Raw genomic sequence first — 19,874 nt, forward strand, 5'->3', positions numbered from 1 at the left:
CTTGCTGGGAAGCAGAAAGAAGAGAGAAAAATGGAGCGTGCTCTCCGCAAAGGAGGCAGCGCGGGGCCTCAGCAGAGCGGAGCGGGTTCAGGTGGTGTTTGTATGTTCACAGTACGTGTGCCCCCAGCAGGAATGCTCATGGCTGGCAACAAATGAAGAACGTTCTGCTCCATGACTCACTCTCACTCTGCTAATCTAAACTGCGGCCTTGCTCGATGGGTGCTTGTGGTCTGAACAGCTCCCTTATCAGCCGGCGCGGAGCAGGAAGCACGGCTGGAGAGACGAGCACGTGGGTGGTTATAACAATCTGTGCCATAGTAACAACTAGCTGCGTGGCAAGATGGGATGGAGGAGGTCAGGGGAGTAAATGGTGAAGCAGCTTTTGATTACAATCACCAATGACAAGAGTTTGGGGCTCTCAGACCCAGACATGTAGACTTTTTATTCCAACAATCACTCAGAGGACAGTATTAGAGAGTCCCAGCACTGGGCTAGACGGGAAGGGTCAAAGAGGTTTCAGAGCAGAACCGCAGTGCATTGGCACAAAGCTGGGTATTGCACAGCGCATTGGCACAAAACTGGGTATTGTACAGCGTAGACCCACAATATGCCTGGCTCCACCAACGGAAAAAATCAGCCTCTCCCCACCCCCAGCTAAGGTGCTATACTGACCAAAACAATGGTGAAGGTGTATCAGAGAGGCTGCTGATGGAAGGGAGAGATGCAGCTGCAGTTTACCTATGCTTATTTCTAGCCCTTCCATTTTCTGCAATATTACAGCAATGGTATGTGTCTCCCACACGTTCCAACATGGCAGACCGAAGCCACACAGAGCCTGGTGGAACACATTTCCCGTTCAGCTCCCTGTAACGCTGTCAGGTTCCTTTTGGGGGTGGCTTTGAAGGACCATATGCTGGAATAGAACGCTCCAGGCAACTAGGAGATGAGCTAAGTCCTAGATATAGTCACACTGGGCTCTCAGGCAACCACTGAACCCAGGGTCCAGAAGGGGCATTGCTATTAAATACGTATATTTCAGAAGCGCCTCTAGGGCTGAATTTAGATCAGGGCATTGTACAAACGCAAGAGGCTTACAATCCAAGTAAAGAAACAAAATCAGCATCACTGGAGGGACTGAATCCACCAACCTTTCAGTTAACAGCTGCATGCACTTGCTCACTGTCCCACAGAGATGTTTGGTCAAGAACATTCCTTTTAAGTAGATGCCCTCACAGTGGACTCCAGGTTCAAGCCCTGAGTCCAGTCCATTAGGTCTGGCCTCTTACGTATTTCCCTGAAAACAGGGCTAAGCACAAAGTAACTGAATGCCAACTAGAAGTAACAATTAGTGAGGGGCAGTTGCCAGTGCGCATGTAGGGAGGGCAGGGGTTGAAGTCCAATCGGTCTGTTTCCCTATCTCCCAGCACTCTCAAACCAAGAACAATTCAAAGCGAGAGACTGCTCTTATTTTCAGTTCCAAACAGATGTGGCTTACTGAACTGTCTCTTGGTCCACAGCTAAGATCCTGGGGACATGGTGCCAGTTTGGCTTCCAACTTCTATCCAGAGCAGATAATACAAATGCTAGGACATTAAGATCCCAAGGACTCAGGGAAAACAAAACCAGACAGAGAACAAGCGCAGAGAAATCAGTGCACCTGTTTGAGCCCAGTGTGACCTGTTGGCAGAGCTGGCTGATGGGGAGGTTGACAAAGCAGGGGGAGCAGTCTGCATTTTCATTAGATCTGCAGTCACCAGGGAAAGTCAAGATCCGTTTTTTAAATGACTCCTCGAGGTGGCACAGGGGCTCTGGAGACTATGAAAACAGAGGGGGAGGCAATTCTAAGTATATTAGGGACAAATAAATCACCTTCCTTGCAGCTCCCTTCTCCTCTAGGGTCACCTTGAGGAAACCTCTTTCCCCACCTTACATCTCCAACTCCACGTGCCGTGTCTGGAGCTATTTACGTGCACAATTCCTCCCCCTCGGTGCACTGACGCCCCCTGATGGTTCAATTTTATTGGCAGACATTTGCACATGCCAGGCCTCCCTTGTGGTATCTAGGTCACATCAGTGGCTCGCCTATTATTTCCAGTGCTCACTTGCTTTTCTGCCTTTCACCAACAGCTGACTGTCACCCCTTCACGTTCAACAGCTGGTCTGTCTGGTGGGATCCAGCCACACCCCTTTCACTGGAGACTGTCTTCCTAACCTGAATGTCTGTCAAGAACCACTGCCCATGCAGTCCTCTATTCCAGGGTGGGGGAGACGTGAGGTTTGCTTCTCATCGCCATGTACGTAAACTGATGCTTTCAATGCTTCCCTGGAATTACCTATCTCAACCCTTTTTTCTGGAGGAAGCTGGCGTGTGTATGATGGGGGCAGATTGCGTTGAAAGGCTGAAGGAGGAGCATTGATCTCCACTATAGTCCTGGAACCCAGGGGAGAACTTCTTACACAAATATTTGCCAATCAACGCATTGGCCCTTGTCAATGGCTGTCAATAGAAGTCTGCAGTAGGGTTATCCATGGAAATGTCGGCTTCTGGAATCTGATCCAAACAACACTGTTCAACTCTCAACTTCTTATCTGTTCCATTTTTACCTGGACTTCATTCTCCTCCTTCTGGAGGCCTGTATTTCTTGTAAATTAGCCATTCCAGGCACTAAACATGCTACCTTAACACACAGCATATGGGGATGTAGCATTTCAGTGTGCCAAAGCACATAATATCATGCTCTAATGTAGAACTCTTCATCAGTAGATCTCAACGTGCTTTACAAAGGTGGTCAGTAGCACTACCCCCATTTTACAGATGGGGAAACTGAGGCTCGTCAGACCACTGGCTGGGCCAGGAATAGAACACAGTGTCTCCTAAGTTCCAGCCCAATGCTCTACTCACTAGGCCATACTGCACAGTTCCACTGCCTTATTATTCAGAGCCATGGGTATCAAAACAGCTTCCTGACCATTACCATCTCACCTCCTATTTGGGATGCCTGAATATTTGGAATTACCCACAGCACTGCCAGACTAGTGAACCCATATGGACTGCAGAAAATCATTTCATGGATTGACTGCTCCAGCGAGCGCATAAAGGGTCAACATACAGATGCATACAGGCAGGCATGAGCAAAGGAGTAGTCAGGATGTTTCATGACCCCTTTCCTTGGCACAACCTTCATTACCAGGGTATGGCTTCCCGCCAGTGCTCCTCGGTGCGGTTTACTCTAAAAGCACAGGAGACATCCTTGGTTTCCACATCCACCATGCAATACACCTTGCAGTTATGTTCTCGGGTTCCACCATCCATTTGCCAACCCATGAGAACAGACAGCTCCTGGGAAAGAACTGGTCTGACCCATGCCAGATAGGGACTCACTTATCTCAGTTGTATTCACCATCTGGTTGGATGCTACTACATTACCGTGAAAATGCTCGGCTGTTTTCCGTCTCAGGGCCTCCACTGTTTCCTCCGTGTCAGCCCACTCCAAGACCAGCCTTCTGCCGTACAAGTGTGTGCTGTGGCACAGGGCGCTGAAGGCTTTCTGAAGGTTTAAAGGGGGGTGGGGAAAAAGAAATCACATGTAAGGAAACAAACTTAATATCTGTACGGGTTAAGTAATAGACATTGCCCTCCCTCTACCTCAAAAAAACCCAAAACCAAATCTATACGGACTCCTGGAACCCCAAGGCATCCAATTGTGGGGGGAGGGGGCATTACATAAGAATGGACATCCTAGGTCAGACCAAAGGTCCATCTAGGCCAGTATCCTGTCTTCCAACAATGGCCATTGCCAGGTGCTTCAGAGGGAGTGAACAGAACAGGTAATCATCAAGTGATCCATCTCCTGTTGTCCATTCCCACCTCTTGATCCAGACAGGGTGCTGATGTTCTTAAACACCTGCATTATGGAGTCTTCCCCTTGAAATCCAGCTACTCAAGGGGTACATCTACTCTGGAATAAAAGACCTGCGGCACAGCCACAACTGGCCTGGGTCAGCTGACTCGGGTTAACCGGGCTCAGGCTGCGGGGCTAAAAATTGCAGTGTGGACATTTGGGCTCGGGCTGCAGCCTGACCTTTGCAGGGTCCTCAACCTCAGGCTCCAGGACAAGTGTGAACATCTACACAGCAATTTTACAGCCCCTCAGCCAGAGCCCCACAAGCCTGAGCCAGCTGACCGGGTCAGCCACAGGTGTTTAATTGCTGTGTACACATACCCTAGAAGACAGCTCTCTCTGGGGAAGAGCAGTTTTCTGCAGCACGGTATCTTACAAATGCATTTGGTAGGGGCGATGGGAGGAGACATAAAACCAGGTGCAGCTGAGAAACACTGGCACAGGTTGGATGTGCCATTCCGCACTGCCTCCAGGCATACGTTTAGTGCAACACAACAGCTGTACAACCTGGAGTGTGGTCTTCTGCTTAGAATGGGAGCAGTCATCTAAGTCTCTCACACCAGGAAAGGTCAGACTAGATAACCACAGTGGTCCGTTCTGGCCGTGGAATCTGACAACACCGCAGACCATGTCACTCTCCTGTACGTCACAGTGAGTGTGTGAAACACAAGCATGATTCCAGAGCTCAGCTTTATGATTAAGTAGGTCCACTGAGGCAATGCATTTTGAGAACTCCAGCTACTGGGGGTAAGAAGTTTTCCCTTCCATTAAATTCTGGTGATAGCATAAGTCACGGGAGCAAATCCGGATGCATCAGAACCCCAAAATGGAATTGCCTCCTATTTCATTGTTGTGGTTTTGTTTCTCATATAGTAAAAAGGTTTGAATGTTTCCCTATTTGCTATTGCTAAAGAACGTGAGGAAGGACATGACCTCACACTGACACTGAAGGCACAAGTGCTGGCAGTACCATTAACACAACAGACTTTCTAGATCCTCAGCTGATCAATGGGAATGCTCAGGAAACACTGGCTTTTTCCTTGGAGCTCTGCTCGGTACATTGCAGGAGTGCGCCCCGTTATGCAAACACACAGTCAGCATTTCTATAGCTCCATTCATTCCAAGGGACTGCAAAGTGCTTCAGAACAAGCCCAGACACATTTAGGAAGACTAAAATGTTCTCATAAATGTGTCAGATAAGACTGAAATAAAACATGTTTATAAGGTTTGTAAACTGACTTCTATGGGACACCTACAGTGACTTAAATGTATGTAGAGTGAGAAACTAATCAATTCACCAGGAAGTGAAATTGCAGCCATGTCTGGGGTGGAACACAAGAGCTTTTTAACAGCATACAGTAACACTACACAACTACTCAGGACAGGATTTGAACAGCATATGCAATTAAAACAGGGACAATTTAGACAGACAGTATTGTAGGTAGTTACTCAGACTGGCACTGGGTCAGGATACCAGAATTAACCTAGTCTGACTCCTGTCTCCTACAGTGACCAGTCTTAGAAACTTTAGAAGAAGTTGCAAGAATCTTCATAATGTCTCACGTTTGAACTCAAGCCCCTTTCCACCCTCTCATAAATCAGCCTGACTCGGCTCAGCAAACACTCAGGAACCAGATCTTAAGACCCTGCTGAGGGATGGGTCACAGCCTGAGTCTCACTAGGACTCAGGTCCAAGTCCTGTCATTTTGCAGTAGAGATAAAAGGTCTGCATAGTGCAGTGTGAATGTGTGAGCATGGCTGCGGGACCTCGGTCCAGCAATCGTAAATCCAGGTTTATCATGTAGCTTGGACGTTCAAGCGCAGGTATGGAAATACCGAGTCCGCAAGTCCGGGTCCCGCAGATGCGGGTTTACAATGCAGTGTAGACATACCCTTAGGGACTAACCTGCCAAACGGGGGAGGAAAGGGGGAGTATTATTTTTCTTATTGGCCCTACTCTGTTGATGGCTGGTTCCTACTTTGAAGCAGGCAATTTTATAACCAGCATATATGTTTATCCAGACATAACCATGCATGTTCTTATCCATATAAATGTCTAATCCTTTTATGTGACTCCTACAAAGCTCCTGAAGCAATGAATTCCACGGGTTAATTATCTGTTGCATAAAAAAAAATTGCCATTTCAATATATTGCCTGTTTCAGTGAATGTCTCCCGCATTTTAACATTAAAAAAAAAAGTGTGAACAGGAGCTCCTGATTTGCCTGCCCTCCCCCATTCATTATTTTATTGACCTCTCATCTCTCTCTTCTTCTTCTCCTCTGTAAACTATATGATCCTAAACTGGAAAAGGACGGATACATTAATTTTCGGTTGGGTGTATTTTCTCCTCCCAGTACTTTTGCAGCTACAGCTGTTTTTATTTGCCACCGCTGTTGTTTTAAAGGCCTATTTTCACATGGAATGTTAGCCAATTAGCAGAGCAATGTGTTGGCTTAAACAAATAGTCGAGGGGTAGGAGGAGGCCTCGGGAGCAGAGAATTGTGATGGCTGTTTACTTTGGCACAAAGAACAATTCCACCCCTGGCAAACAACTGCAGCTCTAATCACTAGGCCTCATTTGTTAATTTATACTTTTTAATTTCTCACTTCCCACAACCCGAAGAAGAGAAAGGCTGTATTGAGAACAGTCAGGAATGAGCACGTATTGCCAGGGCAGCCATATTTTGCCCTACTGGGGGGTCCAGCTGGTAACCTGCCAGGCAACTGGGCACCTCATCTATATCAAATGAAGCTGCTGCAGCCACCTGTATTGTTAACGCAGGGTGCTGCCCGTGGAGACCACAGGTCCCAGCATGCTGGGATGTTCCATCCAGTCTGCTTGAATATGTTAACCCAATTAGTGTTCTTTATTTCTGTGCTCAAATATATTGACTTAATTTGTATTGCCAGTTTACAGGTTTGTTAATAAATCTGAGCATTATTGATCCTTTGGAAAAAAACAAAAAACATTGCATGCTGGGAACTATAGTGTCTGTGGGACCACCTTCAAGATGACCTCCAAAAGAAGGTGCAGGGGAAAGGAAGATATGTTTGTGCCATTTTTTTATTTCTTTAGGAGATATGAAGAAGGCCTACAAGGATTTTTTTCTTCTTTATTTTTAATCCTCCCCCTTCCTTTTTTTTTAAACATTAGAAATTCAGGTCATGTCTGCATTGGAAGAATCTATGGACAACCAGTGAACAAGAAAGATATTGCGAAGTCACCAGAGAAACTATACGTGTTATAGACGGACAGTGATTTTTTTCTATTCAAACTGTTTACATCTCAAGGACTGAGAAGGCTCCTCCCAAGCCCTCACCTCTGGAATTTCTCCAAAAGAAAACAGGCAAGATGAGACTTGACATTCATGTTATCATTAATATAATATAATGAGAAAAAAATTCTGATGTTCTTTATACATCATAAAGGAAATGAGCAGAAACCTAACTCTCTCTCTCTCCCCGTTTCAGGTCACCTTTTAAGAGGAGGTTGGGTGAATTCAATCCTCAGGATCACACTTTATCCCCATCCGACCTACTGGCTGATAACCAGAGCTGTAGCCAGCTGTTCATCCAAGACTGACACTCATTGGAAGAGACTTCTAACCCTCCACTTACAAGTATCTCTTTACATCGATGTAAAGGAGGGTGGTGAAACACTGGAATGTGTTACCTAGGGACGTGGTGGAATCTCCTTCCTTTGACCTTTTTAAGGTCAGGCTTGACAAAGCCCTGGCTGGGATGATTTAGTTGAGGACTGGTCCTGCTTTGAGCAGGGGGTTGGACTAGATGACCTCCTGAGGTCCCTTCCAACCCTGATATTCTATGATTCTATGATTTAAAAGCTCTAGGTGCCCTTGATTGTTGAAAAATGCAAATCAAAAAGGAACTCCACCACAACCAAGCAGCAGCAACCTCTGCTAGTACAACCCAAGCTAGGTAAATGAAAATACAAAGCATCCTTCCCCCTCCAACTCTCCACCACCCTTACGATTCTCCCCGGCTTTCAAAATGCCTCAGGGCTTGAATGAAAACTACAGGCCTAGTGTTTAAGGAAAAAAGGACATGCTCATGTTTAAAACCTTGCTTCTGAACCCTTGTGGATCTGATTTTACATTGTTTGGTTTAGCTTAATGTAACAGCTCGCTATGGCAGGAATTCTTTGCTAGCTAAGTGCCACTTACAGAGTCCTAAAATTACAATATGGCTTTGGGAGAGTCAGCCAGCTGAGTTAGAGTTGGCTGCTCCATGTGCTGTGAATAGACTAAATCAGCCTAATGCAGTTTTCATTTGCAAATTTAAACAAACTGCACCCCAAAATGCTTTGTAAAGTTCAGTAATAAATTAAATGTTGCTTATTTGTAATCCACTTCCAGGGTGCTGATTAAAAGGCATCTAGAGCCCATGCAGATGTGAACCAACAGCATACAAAACATTTCCAAAAAAGCCTAAAGAAAACCAGCTAGCTAAATCCAGAACATAGCCAGGAAGCATCACACACATGCCCAAAATGTGTTTTCTGATGAGCTATTGAACTGTGGTGCTGCTGGAAGTACTGGTAGCCAGGTCCTGGAAAGGGTTAGAGAGGAGGTAGGTGTTGGGTAAGCCAAAATGAACAGGGAAAGATAGAGAGAGGAAGAGGTGGCCAAGAAGGTGGGGTGGAACAAGCTGATGGAAGGTGTTTTGAAAGCCAGAAGGGCAATTCTGCGATGGATTCCAAAGCCAAGGGGCAGCTAGTCAAGCTGTTTGGGGACTGGGCTGTGCAGATGGAAGAGACAGTCTGCTTGTAATGGTGTCTGATGGCCTGGGGATTTGGAAAGTCATAGATCAAGAGACTGGACCGCTCAGTTAATCTCCCTTGGGTGCTATTCCTCACCATCTCTAAACACTGTTTTAATTTTGGGGACACTGCTTCTTTGCCTCTTCATTCCCCATTGCCCTATTAAACACTCAAGCGTAAGAGCCTTAGGGCCAGAATCATTAGAGGGACAAAGGGTTGATAACATTAGATTGCTGATAAATTTTCTTTCCTTCCTAAAAAGGAAACAGTCCCAGTTGAGGACATTCCCTACAATGCCAGCTGAGCTCAAGTTTGTTTTGAAGGGTTGAACATCTTTCCTGAATGGGCAATTTCTATTTGGAGACCAGATGTATTTTTATATCAGCAGGGGGGAAGGAAAGCAGAAACTCTGCCTGCAGTATTAGCTAAAAACAACCCAACTCTCTGCAGTGAGTACTCCAGGAAACATACAAATAAGCCAGTGCTGCTTTAATCAGAATCAATGTGCTTAGCAACACTGATCTGTGCAAAACAAATTCCTCCATGCAGCCACAAAACCAGATACCTTTAAACTTGACATCCATCTTTCAGAAGAGATGTAAACCAATGACTTGGCCTGCGGTTGTTAAAAATCCCAGGGTGCTTTTTAACCAGAGTTAGGATGTTAAAAACGGCTGCCCTGGCTACATTCCAATTCTGATCATTCCTCACTTTCAGTTATTAGAGGTGATAGCCTTCAGTTCCTGTTCTAACGTGTCTAGGGCTGCTGTGTTCTGCCATACACCAGAGGTGGTTGCATTTCAATAGTGGATTGTTAATCTTACTATAGGAGCATCTTGAGGTGATCATGGCCCCATTGGACCAGGAGCCGTATTAACAAAGTGAGAGACAGTCCCTGCTTTGAAGACTTTACAATTTAAAAGTCAGATGGGAGGTTCAGCTTCAGTAACTCAATTAGAATAGCACCTTACAACAAGAGCTGGCTATCACAGGCTACTTGTGGAATAACAAACATCCTACTCATCATGAGCAAGGGGATCAGAATCTGGTTCTAAAAGACCCATTTGAAACACAATGGATTCTGAGAGAGAGTTAGGTGCCCAGTTCCTTTAGGCTGTTATGAAAATTCCAGTTCACTCACTCAGAGTCATTGTAATTGCCTTGCGAAACAGGTGGACAAGGCAGTTCACAGGAACTAAGAGCACTTTTATCACACAACAAACATTTTAAGTTTGCAGTAGGTTCTTCTTTCACAGTCCGCAACAGTTCAGCTCAGAGGTCTCTCAGTCTGCCTCCCCCCTCTCTCGTTCACATAGCATTGAACCAGGAGCCAGTTATGCAAGGGTTTACAAAATTCAGAATCCTACTCATCGATACATGGTTCATTCTTTTCTTGACGGCCAACAGAATGAACCTGCTGTGCACTTTCTTAACACAATTAAATCCCCCAAAGAAACAGAAAACAAAGCTACTTTCCTCAAAAGGAAGAAAAGCACAAAGCTCTCTCTCGATGCAGGGCAATGCCCCAGCACAACAGGATCTGTGCCCTCGAGAGTTACTGCTAGGTCGGTGTCTAGGGACGAAATGAAATCACACACTGGACTACAGATCTGAGGGATGTTGCCCAGGTGAAACCTGTAACAGGGAAGTCTGCCCCTTTAGGGGCAGGGGGTTTGGGGACAGCCAGCCCTGTTTTGAGCCAGGGCCTCTTTAAGAGCAGATGCTCGGGTCTGGGAGAGGAAGTAGGGTGGTTCTGGTGGCAGGCCGTGGAAAAGAGGGACTCCCAAGCGGACAGTCTGTGGGAAGACTGGGGATGAACTGCCAGGGACAGGGAGTTGGATTTACATTGAACTGTTTTCATGTTAAGTATCATAGGGGTAGCCGTGTTAGTCTGGATCTGTAAAAGCGGCAAGGAGTCTGGTGGCACCTTATAGACTAACAGACGTATTGGAGCATACGCTTTCGTGGGTGAATACCCGCTTCGTCAGATGCGTGTAGTGAAAATTTCCAGAGGCAGGTATAAATATGCAAGCAACAATCAGGGTACGGATAACAAGGTTAGTTCAATCAGGAAGGATGAGGCCCTCTTCTAGCAGTTGAGGTGTGAACACCAAGGGAGGAGAAACTGCTTTTGTAGTTGACGAGTCATTCACAGTCTTTGTTTAATCCTAAAATGATGGTGTCAAATTTGCAAATGAACTGAAGCTCAGCAGTTTCTCTTTGAAGTCTGGTCCTGAAGTTTTTTTGCTGCAGGATGGCTACCTTTAAATCTGCTATTATGTGTCCAGGGAGGTTGAAGTGTTCTCCTACAGGTTTTTGAATATTGCCATTCCTAATATCTCATTTGTGTCCATGTTTTCATGGTGGGGCTTACTAAAGATTGTAGTGCAGCCAGTAAATGGTGCCAGGGCGAAAGGGCCTGAACAGACTCTGGGAGTGGCATTTACTCTTTCCTGGGCCATGGAGACAAGCTGACAGCTTAGGAAGCCTCTCTGATGCATCTGTCCCCCTTACAGGCACAGGTGGCAGGAAGAGGAGCAGCATAGCATGAAAAGCCAAAACCTTCATTTTGAGGCTTGCTGCTTTTTTTTCCTGCCACGAGTCCCAGCCCCTCTGCCTCAGGGTATGGGATACAGCAACTCATTCGAGACAAGGTATAAACACATACAACAGCCAGTAGAGGGTGCTGAGGTGGACAGGCTCAGCACATCAATCTCCAGCCCCAATCAGGACCCCTTTGGTTGGAGCCAGGCTGACATCTGCCATCTACCTGACAATTGGGATCCAGGAACTCCTTGGATTATTCTTATATGTATAAGAATAGTATCTGCTGAGATTGGGGCTCCATTGTGCTAGCCACTGTACATACACATAGCGGGAAACAATCCCTGACCTAAAGAACTTAAATTAAATAGACCAGACAGACAAAGGGTAGGACTAGGGAAGTATCTTTAGACCCATTTTACGAATGGGAAACGGAGGCTCAAAGATGGGAATAACTTGTCCAGCCAGAGTCAACCAGTGACAAAACCAGGACTTGGCCGAGGAATCTTCCTAACTTCCAAACCTGTGTTCGTTCCTCCTGTGATGCTATTCAACGGTGAGCCACACAATACCATTTGGTGGACTTTTACATGACAGCAGAGCTGTCATGACAGCTTCTCTGGCCAGTCAAAAACTCTACTAGATTCATAGATTCCAAGGCCAAAAGGAATTGAGATCATCCAATCGGATCCCCCTGTATCTGAAGGCCTCAGATGGTAACTCCATAGTTTAGGCCTTGCCTACATTGGGAATTAGCAAACATTCCAACCATTGCTGGCCAAGCACCGAGGAAGATGCACCACTGCAAAATCCAAGTGCAGACAAGGAAAGCCACAATAAAGTAAGCTACTGATTGCTGAAATCTGGCCTGAATCCTACCCTAGACAAGGCCATTGTTCTTTAAGTGAAAGGCCAGAAAGCAGACATAATTTGAGGGCTGGAAGGAGGAGGGATAGGGAGAGAGGACTGTGCCACTAAGCTCACCTTGGCATCCTGTTTGGTGAGGAAATCCACAAATCCAAAGCCACGGTGAGATCCTGTCCCGGCCATTTTCTTTGGCAGGCGGACAGTCTTCAGCTCTCCAAAGGTGCTGTGAATAAGAGACAGGGAAACAATACTTAGATAAAAACCCACCTCATTTATGAGCCAAGGCAGTGCCATTACAGAGATGTCCCCTTTCATGTAAGCCTTGCAGGCATTACAGCTACAAAATGATCACTGCAGGCAAATGCTGTACCATTTCTCTAGGCCACATTTAGTGACAGATCTTGGCTACTAAAGGTCTTCCAATTGGATACTCCCCAACACAGCAGAAGACATCTTTGCAGTATTTGGCATGTTTCTTCTCTCCTGGGAAGAAAGTGAGGATTTGTGCTGTACCGCCGTACACAGTGTTGAACACACAAGTACATCTCCTCCTCGTTAACAGTTTAATATTAGGCAGCAGCACACTCTGCCTCAATTTATGGTGAACTCCCCATTCCTTTCAGGCGGTATTTAAAATCAGCCGCTATACACAGGGCACTGATGTGAACCAGGAAAGGACAGGAGCCCATGGGGATAGAAAGCCATGCCAGGCAGGCTCACAGTGCTAGCATGAAGAAAAGGAGTACTTGTGGTCTTTCCAGGAACAGCTCCCCTATCTCCCACAGGTTCCACTCCTCACTCCCTGCGGACGTGAGTATCCTCTGAGCAGCGTCATAACTTGTAAAGCATTAAAGAATCAGGCAGCTGACTCTAGTTACCTCCCAATCCTGTCCAATGGGCTTCTCTTTTCAAGCTATTCTCTTACTTCAGACCCCTTGATGGGCTGGGTTAGAGGGAAACGTAGCTTGTGAGAGCTGAAGGCTGATTCTGAATACTTTACCTTCTCCCCACCCCGCCCCGGAGAGAGAGAGACACTGCCATTTTAGAAATTCCACAAGAGGCAGCTTTCCATTTCTCTGCAGCTGAGCTCTAGCTCCCTTTCTTTTCTTTTTAATGTCCAGTTATCATACACATATGCACAAACTGCAGACAATAAATATTTAATGTGGACTGGGTCTGAATAGATGTGTTATTTTATTTGAAAATCTACACACACACAAAGAGGTTGGAAATACAACAATGTCAAAGAGCGACCGGGACTAAACACAGTAAAGGCCGTAAATGCTCTCGTGAAATGATATAAGCTAAATCCAGAGAGTTAACCCGCTGCACTGGCAGCATGACCAGGCATTCATCTATCCAATTTCCTCAGGCAGTGCGGTGTGTAAATGTAGCATTATGAATCCTCAAAATGAATCTGCACGTCTGCTCCTCGTAGCTCTCCCCCCCACCCCCCGCAACCCCCCCTTTGAGATGGTGCTAAGGAAACAAACAAACAGAATAAAACAGAAGAGACGCAACAGCCTTGGAGAGCAGGAGTGCTCAAGTCTAAATGCGGCAGAAACATTACATTGTTTTTGGTGATGAACCAGTCTCCCACAAGGTGGCTGGTGGGGAATTGAGACTACAAGAACTCCATGTACTTCTCCATTATTATTTGTATTAGAGTGGTGGCTGGGTGAGCCAAACAAGATTGGGGCCCTGCTGGTCTATGCACACCTAGTAAGAGATAGCCCCTGCCCCAAAGAGATTACAGTCTGAAGGGACAAGACAAAGGGTGGGAGGGGAAAAAGAAGCAGACAGAGGGGAAGTGACATGCCTAAGCCACACCAGGTCAGTGATCACATTAAAATGCAGGTCTTCTGGCTCCCAGACCAGTGCCCAAATGACTAGACAACATCAGGTCACGCTTCCAACAGGGGAATGTTGCAGGGCGGATACAAATCAATGATTTAAAAAAAAAAATTAAAAGAATCGGATTTTTTTATTTAAATCAGATTTTTTTTGATAAAATGCTTTTTGAGGAAGAAACTTATCAAAAGACAGTTTTAACTGAGATACATTATAGCTCAAAGATATCTCATCATGGAATAGGGATATAAATTCTAATTCTATAGTGTGAGACAATATATTCATGTAATGTTTAAGAAAAGTTTCGTAAACGAGTTCTAATACTTCATGGATTAGGGACCCAATCTTATGGGGTTCCACAGGCTTCTGTACAGGTTATTTAGGTTAATCTTTCTATCTACCCAATGGGACTCAGTGCTCAGCCTAGAAGACACCATCAGAGATGCTTAGTTTTGCAGCTCTCAAACTGTGGATTTGAATTTCTGTCTCCAGCGGTAACATGCTTGTTAACAGCAAAAATGTTTTTAAAATAAATAAATAAATATATAGAGGTAAGAAATAACAGACCTCAACTCTACTGTCCCTCTGCAAATTTGTGTACACAGAGTCAATCCCTTACCTCTCTTTAAAGTAAAAAGTTTCAAAAAATTCAATGAATAGAAGATTGTTGGGGGCTGAATAGATCTGGACAAGGAGAAGAAGTCTGGAGATAAATGTGAGAAGCGAGGGACATATGTTTTTTGTTAAAATATTTATGTTTGCTGTTGAAGAAAAAAATCCAAAATACTTAATGTTGTTTTAGTTAAATAAAACAATTTAAATGCCTGTCTGGTGATGTTCTCCTCCTAATACAGCCTGGCAAGAAAATCCTCCAAATATTAATGATTAACCTGTTGAATTGGATATAGTTCACCTCCCAATTTACCTTTGGTAAATGAAATAACCGAACAATCATTCATTTTCTGATATAGCTGTAAAACTAACCTGAAAAGTTTTCAAAATAAATCACTTAAAAATGCATAGTGTGTACCTTCTAAAAATGAAACATACGTCTCTCTCTGAGTTGCGAAGAATATGTATTAAGGTGATAACAACCAACAAGAATGCACTTTTATGTAGAAAACCATGATTAAATCGAGTCTTCCTAACTAGTGATTTAAATCAAATCCACCCTGGAATGTTGATTCTTTTGCGGCACTACCTGGTGGCGAGTGCATGAAGAAGGGCCTTTGACAGGGGACATGCACACAAAAGAATATGAATTATACCTTGACCTTATATGATATGCCTCCCACAGGAAGAAATCTCTCAAAGCTACATACAACCATGATGTGAAATCCCACTACCCTGATGTGAGATAGGTGGGCATCACCCCGTTTTAACAAAGGGCAAACTGAGGCACAAAGGCCCAGATTTTTAAATGTATTTCGGTACACTACCATTGATTTTCAATGAGAGTGAGACTCCTAAGTCAGGTGTTAGAATGATGATCAGAAGAACACTTACATATCTGTGAAAATTGGGTCAAAAAGCTTAAGTGACTTGACCCAGGTCACAGACGCAGGCTGTGACAGAGTTGGGAAAAGTACCCTGTTCTTCCGCCTCCCAGGCCTGTGCCTTGCCCATCAGAAGCCCAGGTAAGAGGTCAGTGAGGGAAACATGCTGAACTCTGCCCATAGCTCTCGTGCGTTATAACCACCACATTATTATAATAATTAGTACTAACCCCTGGGGATTGTTTGTTTGGGGAGATGACCTGAAAAAACATTGACATTCAGACTCACCCGAAGAGCAGGAAATCAACAAGAGCGTAAGGTGGGCATACCCACAACCTGGGCGGCGGGACAGATTTAACACACCTGTAGGGACTCCACAAGAGCAAGCAACACCATCATGGGAGCGGAGCATGTTTGAGTCCCTTGGGCCTAGGGGAGAGGGTTGGATGGGATAGACACCAGCTCCACCAGACTTGAGCTACTTACTTGACAGTGGTATCCATGGAGCAGCCGCTGAGGGGCTCAGAAGGGAACGCCCAGAGACCGTGGCCTGGGCAGAAGGGGATACACTAGGACTCCCAACAGAAGCACAGATGACCCCGCTAGGGATAGGCAGAAAAGCCACCCCACTGTGTTGATAATTAGAAACCATAACACAGCAATTACCATACGAGCAGCTGTGAATGAAGTGGAGAGATTGGGCCTTTAATGTTCCCCTTGCCACCTCGGTGGAGAAACTCACACCTCACGTAACCAATTATTCCTTCATCTAGCTATTTTTTAAAGGGAGGGGGGGAAGGGTACAATTACCCTCTCCTGAATGGGATATCCCTTATCCGGGGAAGACAGTTTATGCTTTGAACAAAGGGAGGCGTTCTCACATTTCTAATTTGTTTTAAGGGGTGTCCTGTGCATGCATACGTACAAAGAGGGAGGTGTGCTTTATGGCAGCTCAGATCAATGACATCTCCCTCCCTTCCCTATAACCAACTTTGATGCACACAAATCCCACTTGCCCATAGGTGTAAGTGTGACAATGGGAGGGGTGGGGATGGTTCCCTGATCTGTGTGTCGCAAATTGGACTCATCAGAGAGGGTTGCCGAGGAACCTGGCTGTCGGAGCTAACAACACAAAGCGACGCACTGTGCGGCCCACACCCTCTCCACGTATGAAGGGAAAAACCGTGAGACTCAGAAGTGGCAACTGACCCTTTATTCATGGGACACCCATGACCAGGACCAGAGCTCAAACTCTCTGAAGTAACTAGTAACTGAGGTGAGATGTTGGGAAGGGAATTTGAAATCCCTCATTTGTACTGTGCTACTTACTGCCAATGGAGGAGAGTTTAAAAAAAAAAAGCAGTGATTATGGTATTAAAATTCAGTGAGAGCCAAGGCAGAAGGATCCTCACATACTGAACACCAACATTCCTTCCCTAGTGTGTCTGCCAGGGTTCATACACTGCCTCAGAGTGCGACAGGACTCACAGGGCCATGGGTGCATCACCCTCTCACTCCGTAAAAGATGAGGTGGTGACTTTGCTTCATACCAATCAACATTCATGCAAAGACAACAGCATGTTGGCACTACTGGGGTGAATCATCTATATGGATTCAGGAAAAGAGGGTCACATACTTCTCCTCAATTGTGCACAAGCCCCGATCTGCACCTCTACAACCCACAAATTGCAGGAACTCAATAGAGAGGCGAGACCTGGAGGATTCACCGAGGCAAGCCAAAAGTCACAGGTGGCAAATGAGCAGACTTCCTGTGCAAGACCTCAGCCAGTGGGGCACATCAGTGCTCCCACTGAAACATACACAGCAGCACAAGGGTTTGCAGATTGTCTGCATGGCGTTCCTGGAAGTCAGTAACATTCCCACCACACTGCTAACTCTTCCAGCAATTGAGTGGATTTCCTCTTAACCAGCTGGGCGAACAGAGAGAGAAGCAGACGGAAGCTGCTAGACTCGTCTTCAGCTGGGAGCAGGCGAGTTGGAAGAACGAGCCCATGGCCTGCTGACCGTGAGGATGGTATGTTACTATCAAATGGACTGAGATCCTTGGTTTAGTTTGGTGGATAACAAAAAAGCCTATTTGGCACCTCTCAGCACAGGAAGGTCCCAGATATCTGGTGTTGGCACTTGTGCTCCTTTAATGGTGAATATGAAGGAGAATACAAATGAACATGGCCACACATGCGCCTCCTCAACACACACATTCCCCTGTGCTGCCTGCTGCTGTTGCCAATAAGCACCATCCTCCCTGTCACTGAGGCCTGTAACCTAGGGACCATCACTGACCCCTCCCCTTTCTTTTGCCTTACACAACCAGGCCATGTCTAAATCCTTCCTCCATAACATCTCAAGGTCCATCACCATCTTGCTGTCCACGCCCACAAAAGTCCTTTCCAGGCCCTCATCTCAATTACTGTACCCTCCTCCTCGCCGACACCCCTTGCCCCTCCCTCTCCCCCCTACCCCCATTCATACTCTTCACTCCGGCTCCATCACTCCATACCTGGATACCTCCACTGTGCCCTCGCTTTCCACCATGTTTAGTTCAAGCTTTTTGTCCTCACCATCAAACCCCTTTATAGTCCTCCTGCATTTATTTACCTGTTCTTTTCTATTATTGTGTTGCCCCTGTGACCTGCAGTCACTGCTGAACCAACCTCAGCCTCGATGACCTGTCTGTCCATGTTTCCCACAACTATCTCTGTGCTTTCTTCCACAGCAGCCCCTAGGCCCCTACCCTTTCCTCTTTCAAATTTCCTTCAAGACCTACCTCTGCTGTGATGCCTACAAGAAAATCAGCCAAGAAATGCTGGTTCAGCAAAGCATGTTCTAACCCCAACTGCTCTGCATCTTTGCTGTGTCCTTTCATCCCATTCTCCACCTGAATAATATCTATTTCGACTGTAAGTTCTTCAGGGCAGGGAGCTTTTCTTCCTCTTTGCAAAGTATCTAGCATGCCTTTGGCACTACATAAATAACAGCGATTGTACTAGATGCTTCCATAATTTAGCCCTTTCACATTATACACTTCTGAAATGGTGTCATTATTCTTAGACCCTAGACACTGAGCAAAGATCAATCAGAATTAGTGCGATAAGCTGTTAGTCACTATCTAATCAAAGGAAACTCAGCTGAAAGACTCCAAAAAGGAAAGGGAGAGCATAATTTCACCACTGATCTATACAAATGGTTGCACAAGAGACTACATACAGTGCATCCCAAAAACAAGATGGTTAAAATAATGGTTGCAAGGAAGCACCCCGAGACCCCCCACCCCACCCAAATATAGATGCTAGAAAGCTCATCTCCCATTCCAAGTGAATCCAGTGCCGATTACATTGCAAAGTCTAGTCAAGAAAAGATTTAACGGTTTGCCAGTAACACGGGGCGTTCTGGGCAATGAATGCAAAGTTCCCAAGGAGGCACAAGCACTGTGTAGCTTCTCCCTTCACTGACCTGCAAAATGCTGTCTACAGCATCAGGCCTAAATTCTGCATCATCTGAGCAAAATTTAGTCTTCACTTGGCAATGATTTTCTTTCTTTTCTTTTTTTTTTTTTTTTTTTTTAATAAATCACCCCCAAATAGCAATTTGCCAACAAACTATTCCTCGCCAGTCTCTGCTCCTGCACCGATTTACTGATTACAGAGGAATAATGGCCTCTTTTCTTTTTCCTCCTCCTTTTGGAACGAAGGACCCTGCCAAATAGTTTTGCCCCTGGGCTGAGTCGTGGTCAGTTCCACCCCCTACATGAGAGAGTTAATGAAATACACAGCAGAATGTTCCTCCCCCTCAGGTCTTCAGCTGACTCCAGTACAGCTAATCCCATTACAAGAAAATAACGTGGATAATTCAAGCTAATGAAATCGTTACAAGAATGTGGACAGCCAGAGGTGGACATTCAGAACCAATTTAACAGTCTTTGGTGTTGTTATCCCCAGCACAGGAAATATCTGAAAGGAGGAGGAAGAAAAAAGCCCTCCTCTCTTGTTAGCTTAAATCCTGTTCGAGAGTTCAGGAATTAATCTGCCACATATCTTCCCTATTACTATTATCATCATCATCATCATCATCGTCTCCTTGGTAACCTCAGAAAATTAATGAATGAATGCAGGGGAAGGAGGGCAGGAATGGAGTAAAGCCTGCTGACATGCTGAAACAAGTCTGCCGCTCTTATGGCCAGTAGTCCTGGCTGAGCAATAAGGCAGGAGAAGGTTGTTGGAGGGACTTTCCAGCAGAACAGGCATGGGTCTGCACAGCTAAAGCAATCTTAAGAAGGGGCTACTCCCACAATAACCTCCCCAGGGGCGAATTTGAACACAAAGTTAATGTAATAGCTTCTCACCAGCTGACTTTGCCTACACTAGGCAATCCTGTTGGACAGGACACTGAATACTGACCACCACCTTTCACC

At 45.6% G+C, this 19,874-nt stretch overlaps 1 protein-coding gene across 6 annotated transcripts in view; it reads right to left on the reverse strand.

Annotated features, from left to right (window-relative positions):
* The window catches only part of RBM19 (RNA binding motif protein 19), a 144,006-nt gene that overhangs the window by 48,694 nt on the left and 75,438 nt on the right, over positions 1–19,874 (reverse strand). For all 6 annotated transcript variants that reach the window (XR_012155096.1, XM_073313160.1, XM_073313158.1 and 3 more), the window contains exons 22-23: positions 12,213–12,318; positions 3,428–3,548 (exon numbers count right to left, since the gene is read on the reverse strand). Coding sequence is in view for 5 of the 6 variants with exons in the window: in XM_073313160.1 (XP_073169261.1) it covers positions 3,428–3,548; positions 12,213–12,318 (227 nt within the window). In the remaining variant the exon portion in view is untranslated. The remainder of the gene's footprint in view (positions 1–3,427; positions 3,549–12,212; positions 12,319–19,874) is intronic.

The sequence above is a fragment of the Lepidochelys kempii genome, chromosome 15 (genome assembly GCF_965140265.1).
Source record: "Lepidochelys kempii isolate rLepKem1 chromosome 15, rLepKem1.hap2, whole genome shotgun sequence".
In the NCBI taxonomy this organism is placed as follows: Eukaryota; Metazoa; Chordata; order Testudines; family Cheloniidae; genus Lepidochelys; species Lepidochelys kempii.